At 34.9% G+C, this 7,786-nt stretch overlaps 3 protein-coding genes across 5 annotated transcripts; 2 read left to right on the forward strand and 1 right to left on the reverse strand.

Annotated features, from left to right (window-relative positions):
• On the forward strand, positions 1-2,572 carry LOC105109534 (malonyl-CoA decarboxylase, mitochondrial-like). 3 transcript variants are annotated; one of them, XM_011004272.1, is made up of 6 exons: positions 1-264; positions 307-422; positions 832-904; positions 1,185-1,271; positions 1,993-2,077; positions 2,213-2,572. In XM_011004272.1, exons 2-5 carry the CDS (start codon positions 319-321, stop codon positions 2,005-2,007), a joined length of 279 nt encoding a protein of 92 aa, XP_011002574.1. In that variant the 5' UTR covers positions 1-264; positions 307-318; the 3' UTR covers positions 2,008-2,077; positions 2,213-2,572. The 3 variants fall into 3 exon arrangements, 2 of the variants coding, with proteins under 2 accessions (XP_011002574.1, XP_011002573.1); XR_839276.1 differs by lacking the exon at positions 1-264 and having other exon boundaries at positions 275-422; positions 707-904; XM_011004271.1 differs by lacking the exon at positions 1-264 and having other exon boundaries at positions 275-422.
• RBCX1 (Chaperonin-like RbcX protein) lies at positions 2,559-4,026 on the reverse strand. The gene is made up of 6 exons (XM_011004269.1): positions 3,700-4,026; positions 3,526-3,620; positions 3,306-3,423; positions 3,147-3,163; positions 2,972-3,034; positions 2,559-2,869 (listed from the first exon to the last, which is right to left on the reverse strand). Exons 1-6 carry the CDS (start codon positions 3,845-3,847, stop codon positions 2,792-2,794), a joined length of 519 nt encoding a protein of 172 aa, XP_011002571.1. The 5' UTR covers positions 3,848-4,026; the 3' UTR covers positions 2,559-2,791.
• Positions 4,027-6,094: 2,068 nt separating this feature from the next.
• On the forward strand, positions 6,095-7,694 carry LOC105109535 (F-box/LRR-repeat protein At5g63520-like). Its single transcript, XM_011004273.1, has 4 exons — positions 6,095-6,595; positions 6,702-6,812; positions 7,055-7,147; positions 7,243-7,694. The coding sequence occupies exons 1-4, from the start codon at positions 6,389-6,391 to the stop codon at positions 7,393-7,395; spliced, it is 564 nt and encodes a 187-aa protein (XP_011002575.1). The 5' UTR covers positions 6,095-6,388; the 3' UTR covers positions 7,396-7,694.
• The last annotated feature ends 92 nt before the right edge of the window (positions 7,695-7,786 follow it).

Below are 7,786 nucleotides of genomic sequence, written 5' to 3' on the forward strand. Positions count from 1 at the left end.
GATTACCTTTGTGTTGAAAGAAGCTGTAAGAATCTCATTGAACGACATTGAAAGGTGGCAGGTCCAGTCTCCAGCAGATAAAATATGGATACATGATCCTTGTTGCTCTCTGTTTTCCTCAAAACTGCAGTGCTTTTGTACATGACATCTCAAAGGTCATCTTGGGCCAATCATCATGATATCATAGTCTCATCATAGTATCAACAGTTGCTTCTCTTATATTTCTTAAAACTACGACTAATTAAGAACTTGCATCAAAATGCTATAGATGGATAACACACTTCAGTCTGTAGGGAGACTTGTGCTGGAAAAAATGGCATGGAAGTGATGCTGAACATGCTGACATCAACGAGCTATGAGTGGACCAGTTCAGCTGAATTACTCTGCGCCTTGAAGCCCCCTCTAATGCGGTTGTGTGCCAGGCAAGAGAACTTTAACATTTAACTCTAATGAAACTGCTGGCCAGGGGCTTTGAATCCCCTGCAAAAGGTTATATTTCTAATTGAAATTGTCAAATGAACCAAATTGTCACGAGGCATGGCAGTATTGATTGAAATTGTAACTTTCTCTGGGCATGGCAGTTGAAGCAACATACAGTATTGATTGAAATTGTAACTTTCTCTGCCTTTGGTGCATATAATTGTAACTTCCTTTTCCTTACGTACAAAGAACACTTCCTCATAAAGTTGTTCTATTTGTTTCATAGAAATGACAGGTCATGTGTAGTAAGTGACACAGAGGTCTAATAACCGGGTGTGTTGGAGGTGGCCTTATATTTCTCAGTTGTTGGATAAAGCCTTGATTTTTTCATTTTATGAAATGCTATTGCAGGTACCTTCTCCAAGAGAAGGAGGGAGGAAAAGCTCTAGATTCTGTGGCAAATTTTCACTTGCAAAATGGAGCGGTATATCATCTGAACTTAATTTTGTAAATTAGGAATTGAATCACTTTTAGCAACCACATCTACTGGCAGACCCGGTGTGGTCTCACTTAATGTATTATATTTTCTTTTTGTTTATTTTTTCATCCTGGGTTGATTTTGAAACCTGCAGATGTAGAGTTTGAACATGCTCCCAGTGATTTTATGTGATTTGTCATCTGAAAGTTGGGAAGATTAGAAACAAAATGATCTCCAGGTTGAAAAATTTATGAACACTGAAGTTATGTATTGCAATGTGGAACAGATGGTTGAAAGATTAAATTGGATGGCAGGCCGGTCTGAGAAAGGTCTTCGTCAAGGTGGATGTATCATGGTGAAACTACATGTACAGGTGACTCTCTTCACAAAACCAGCATTGTTTTCATATTGTGCATGATTGAACAAAGGAAAGGCTGGTTCCACATATAATACTCACAGAATGGATTAGATCTAACCTATGAAGCACAGATGCTTCAAAATCCCTCACATTTCCGTATCGAGCCTGTTTCCATTTCGATAAATGATCCAGTATTTCTAGATACGTATGAAATTCTTCTAAAGCGCATTCAAAATTAATAAAATTGTAATTCCTTTTGGATACTTGGGATATTTAAAAAATGCTTCCATAAATATATCTGGGACCTCCCTGTTACTTCTTTAGTGCTGTTTCATCCATTCTTATATTGAAAAAAATAATATTTTGCATGTTTGAATTTATATTAAACTAATGTACTTACTATAGATGGACAATAATTGATGAACATTGCTGGTATAATTCCCTATCCACAATGTATCACATCCTAAATTCTCAAGAATTGATGTACCAACGTATCCGTATCATGTCTTACCTATAGCTTGTATTCGTGTCTGTGCTTCCTTAGATCTAATATTTGACAGCTTTTACCTAGAAGACCTGCCCCATAATCAAACCAGTAACAGTACCTTGTCTTGATAATTTGCTACAAAAGGAATTGGTATTTTTTGACATTTTTTAATGGATTTGTGGTTGATAATTTCTTATTTCGCTTAAGTTTCAACCTCAAATGACATGATATATTGAAAATGACTTGCAGGGTGGAGCACATTGAAGAATATGCTTAATCATATTTCAGCACTGGGCATATACATGCTTCGAGTGACATTCGCCTCTATACCATGGTAACATGTTTTCCATATATAGCATGATTCTTCATTTTCGATGTATGAGCTAGTCAATCATGGAATCATCTGTGTTTTCAATAAACAATAAACCCTCATTTTGTTTACCCTCTCTGATTTGGTTATTGTCTGTAGCCACAGAAGGAACATGAGGCGACTGCAGATTAACTTTGCAGGACAAACATCCAGTACATAATTTTGCTTCCAGTTTAGTTAGTTCTTGCATTTGTTGATTATTAAGAATACAAAGGAAGGGAAGCTCATGTCTTGCTCAATTCATGGTCTTGGATGAGCTTTGATCAAATTAGGTTCAAGAAGATGCCGCACTCTGTTCCAGGTTGACAGAAGACGTCTTTCTTGTTGCTTCACTTCCTGTGTTTGTTTCTGTAACTTCGTATATTTGTTTTGCAATTTCCTTTTTATGTGGAAAAAGAAACCAATAAAATGTCAACAATGTATACGGATTGACTACTAGAAAGCATTACATTAAAAAGATATCTAGCGTAATCTTCATTAATTAACTCTTGTGTTCATATGTTACAATAATTTGGTCTCCAACGCCTGCGATCGTACTTTGGAACCTTAACCATTCGAATGGCTATCATAGCTCATATCAGAAGGATATTTCTATTGCATAACATGGGTATATGGTGTAATCAGGCCAGAACACTGGATGGATTCAGACAGATACAACAACTGGTGAATATAGATTGATCACTTCTCACTTTCTTTAGTGGGGCTTGTTTCGACAACATAATCTCTCATGATCCTTGTGTTTGATTCATCAACTATCTGTAAAAAAGAGGCCAAAGAACCACGAAACAATAAGAAGAGTTATCCACCATCATTTATCAATGGCAAGAAGCATCAGAAACAAAATGACTGAATTCTGACCTTCACTGATAATCTCTTCAAGTTGTCCCACTCAAAATCATTCTTACAGTACGCAGATCGAACCTACAGCAGCTTGCCATAGATTCAGATTATTGTTGATCAATACATGCAGATGTGGCTGGCATTTCTGGATTAAAAAAATGAAATTTTGAACAAGAATAAAAAGTGTGCTGACCTCTAAGATTCGCATAGCTGTAATGTGGACATGATGTTGTAATTTGAATCATAGGATTTGGGCACGTTTGAGAGAAAAAAGGATATAATGTCAGAGAGGAAGAATTAAGAACAGAAATAGAAAATTAAGAACCAGTAAGAGATGTGTGGATAGCATTACCCAAACCCTTATGCCTAGAAGATTCCCTCATCAGTTCAGCACAAAATTTGTCTCCATCATTCAAGGAATGCCTATTCAAAAACTCCATCAACTCTTCATATGCTTCGGGGCTATAGCTCTGCTCTGGGAAATAATTGTTAACAGATGAAATCATCCAAATAAACAATCGTAAGCTTATAAACAAAACAGATGAGACTTCAGCAGCAAGGAAAGGAGGAACCTCCAGCTGTGCAGTGACAATTCTAACAGCAATGTAAGTGAAGAAATCATGCAGGTTTTTTGCTGCCTTTTTCTCTGGTGATGCTTCTCCAAATCCTACATAATACATCTAACAATTAAGACTTAAAAAAGATAAAGAAACACAAAGATGTATATTTCTCTGTGTGACACCCACCAGGGACATACATCTTTTGGCAGTACAAGCGAGTTGGTTGAGTGGTTCTTGGTATCTTGCATGGCCAAGAAGGATAAGCTTTGTTCCTGTAAGGTTTCGGTAAGAAAAAAGAGAGCTGAGAGAGTGACAGAACTGAAGAGGTTTCCATGCTTGCTGATAGAAATCTTGGTTTTGGTCCGAGAAGTGAAGATTTGGGTTCTGTTTTTTGTGATGCTTTGAGCTCAGGTTGAGACCACCAAAACTGATTCAAGCCAAAAAAAAAAAAAAATCCTATCTGCCTCAGCTTTGCTTCCAGTAGTTGATGCAAAAATATCTTATGAGTCCATCTGGAAAAGTGGTAAAATCTCTCTCAGTAGTCACACTTTCTTTCATATCCACCAGGATCGAGCCCCACCACTATTGTCTTAGGTGCAAAGGGAAGTTGCTCCTGCCAAATTGCACAAAACTACAAATCTGGACCAGGTAGAGTCATGTGGATAGCAATTGTGTCGCCTATAGTTTTTTAAAAATTTAACCAAGTATTTCCATCCATATTTGATAGCAGATTCCATCAAAATTGTGGTTGTTGTTGGTTTTTTTTTTATTAAAGAATTTTGATAGAAGGCTTCAATTGACGAAATCAAAATTGCTTGCAGCTAAAAGATGACAATCCAATAGTCGAGGGGTTTCTTTGAGATTTGCCAAAACAAAATTATGACCTCTTAACTAATTTTTGAAGCTAGGGACAGTGTGATAGAACTTGATGACTTGTACGTCTTCATTTTGCTTTGAACAAGGGAGACTAATTCCTTACTAAAGATTTTTTTTTTAATTTAGAAATATACTTGAATACATTTTAAAAGTATATTTTACTTAAAAAAATATTAAATTAATATTTTTTATATTAAAATTAAATAAAAATTATTTTAAAATATCTTCAAATAAGTATGAATATAAACTTATTAAAACCAGTTTAATTTATAACCTTGGTCAAACCCTTAATCATGAGTTAGGTGAATTTATTCAAGTTGACTTTAATAAATTAATGATATTATGTTATTTTATTTTATTTTTTAAAATTAAACTGGATTTTAATTAAGCAGATCAGACTATAAATAGTCATATTAAGTTAATTGGTTCAAATTAAATTAATTTTGGCTTAACTTGTTTTAACACTCGACCTAGACCAGGGACTAGGTTAGCAGATCTTAGATCAACATGACGACACAAGCCGAGTTTAATAACTGTTGATAGATGATGATATTTGCTTTAAACTAGGGAGGGTCGGTCTTTAAAGAAGGATGAATGTGATGTCTTAAACTCGACACTAACCTATATCAAAGCCTGGATTACTAGTTGGATGAGTTGAGCTGAGTGAATCAAAATAACAATCTCTTAAGTTTTAGGAAGTGAAATAACCATGTAAATTATAAGTTAATATTTTTTTTAATATCAGGCCTAAACTAAAAACCTAATCAGCTGAGTTTTGGATAAAAATATTAAACCACACCAAATTTAATAAATGTAGATGAATGATGATATTTGAGCCTGAATTGTCTATTTGAAATTAAATTCGAGTTAACTTGGCTTTCAAAAAATAATGTTAAGGTTAAACTGCACCCAAAGCATCTGTTGCAAAAATTGACAGACAATCTGATACTTACGGCTGTAAACAAGCAAAATCAAAAGAGGCCAAGACTGGATACAGAATTCAAACAAACGATCCTCTGACTGCCTTCTTGCAACCTTGTAAACGATGGATCGCTTCTCAAATCAATTCTAACAGTCAAATCTTTCATGCTCTTCCCTTATTTTTCCTCAATTAATTCGAAGTCCAAATCCTCATCCACAACTATTTGTGACCTTATGTGTATTGAGAGAATCAGACCTTTCTCTTTCCTGAATTATATGTCTACACCATTATTGCGAACGACTTTTCTAGTCTTACAGGATGTCAACGGTCTATTTTGGTTGGTCCCTGATCAATAATGTCCAATATTGAATCTGAGGCCCAACTGTTCACGTTTCAAACAACTAATACACTTGGAGACCATCGTTCAAGTCTCCCTTTGATCGATGTATAAGAATTCAAAGTTGTTTTGGAAGCCATTTTAGGTTTTTGATTCATACGAGAATTAACTTTCGATATCAATCAATTAATATTATGATATATGAAATATTTCTCACATATTTTAATGTATTTTTTTTTTTATAATTTCAATATTTTAAGGCGTATATAATAACACTTAACTACTTTAAAAAATGAATATTTATCGCATGTAATGTCATTATATTATACTCAAGATCTATAATATATATAAATGTGTATTAGAGTAAATATATAGTTAAATCATTTTAAGGATATTCAAGCTTGCTTGAAAAGAAAAAAAAAATGATGTTATTTTAGCTTCGCAGCTGATTTGTGATGCACTGCAGTAAGATCATGAAATTCATGCTTTTATTCGTGAGAACAAACACACCTTTACACATCATAAAAAAGAAAGAAAGAAGAGTCAACCCTAAAAAAAATTATGTGAATGCTGATGGGTGCCCTCATACGCGCTTGTTGATCCCTCCAGTCCCTTCCAAGTTGATTATTGGCCGGAGACTTCACTGTTAGCAATTGACTTCCTGTTGAGCTCTCCATATATTGGCACCCCTCACGTTGAGGTTAAGCATCAGTTGCACCATTACTGATATCTATCAATTAATGGAGAAGAAACCTAAAGAAGCAAGAACGCCATTGACAGGCTTTGCGTCATTAAACGAAGACCTTGTTCAAAACATTCTGAAGAGAACACCAGCTTCATCCTTTGCATCAGCTGCTTGTGTTTGCAAATCATGGAACCAAACTTGCAATCAAATCCTCTCCAAACCAAAGCTTGCTTCTGCCTTTTCTCTCAACCCAGACCAGAAGGTTTGTTGGGCCTTCGAATGAAAACCTACAAATGCCATTATATTTTATGGTAAATCTCAAACTTGAATTGACTTTGAGTGCGTTTTAATTCATGATGATCAAACAGGTTGCATCACAAGAGGTTGTGAATAAGGTTCTCTCCGAGCCCATTAGACCCCAGTTTGCCATTGCAAATGTTATTGGGAGTGGTGTTGATTTGAGTGAAACCCTCAATTTTGTAAGATTTATCAGTAAACTTTGCTTTTTTATTTCTTGTTACGAAGGAAAAACTCGATCCTAAAGCCCTTGGAAGAGGGGTTAATGTTTACTCGAGCTACAAAATAACACAAGTTAATAATATTTTGATGTCTCTTTTTTATTCTTCTTAGTTTTAACTCTTTTTGACCTTCTTCTACTTCCACTTCTTCCTTTTTATTTGTTAATCTAATTCTATGTTACTCTGTATGGTATATGTTGCAGTTAGCAGCGAAACTTGGTTCAAAAACTCCAATTATTGTGTCTTGTGCAAATGGAATCATAGGAAGAGATGCTGCTACTGATGAACATCAAGAGGTCACCGCTTTTTAACATTTTTTCTTCTCTTGTTCTTAAGAAAGATGAAAGGTTTTATGAATTCTTGGGTTGGTAATCAACAAATTTGCATGCAGGTTATGTTAGAAGATTTTTGGGCTGATGCTGCATCAAAAAATTCAGGCTTTGGTGTCCTGCTGACTGTGGGATTCTTACCGGGACTCCAAGTTGAAGCTATCCCGTTGTTACGGCCAAGAAAGGTCAGAAATTTTGCATTATTTAGAAAATGATATTTCAGAGAGCTTGTTTGCTCCTTCTCAAATGGCATCACGGAGAGCCACAAAAGTCAGTCTACTTTGTATAGTTTGGAAGAAAGGAAATTAATGGAGAGATAATCATGCCCTACAATTAGAATCTCGATGATAGAACCATGATACTGAATTCTGATATAGCATAGGAAATCGTCTTTTTTTTCTAAAAGTTATTATCTAAAGTTATTAGATAAGAACTTTTATGTACAATATTATTCATGGTGTCGGGTTGATTTGACTTCAACACCATTGTAGCGTGCTAGCTGTATTGTTTTGAAGCTCTCTTCATGAAATTCTAGCAATCAATTCTTTTAATTTTTGTCAATCTTTAATTAATTTTTTTTAATTGTGCAATTTTCATTTGTGTAGG

This window comes from Populus euphratica, unplaced genomic scaffold (assembly GCF_000495115.2).
Source record: "Populus euphratica unplaced genomic scaffold, PopEup_1.0 scaffold220.1, whole genome shotgun sequence".
NCBI classification, from domain to species: domain Eukaryota; kingdom Viridiplantae; phylum Streptophyta; class Magnoliopsida; order Malpighiales; family Salicaceae; genus Populus; species Populus euphratica.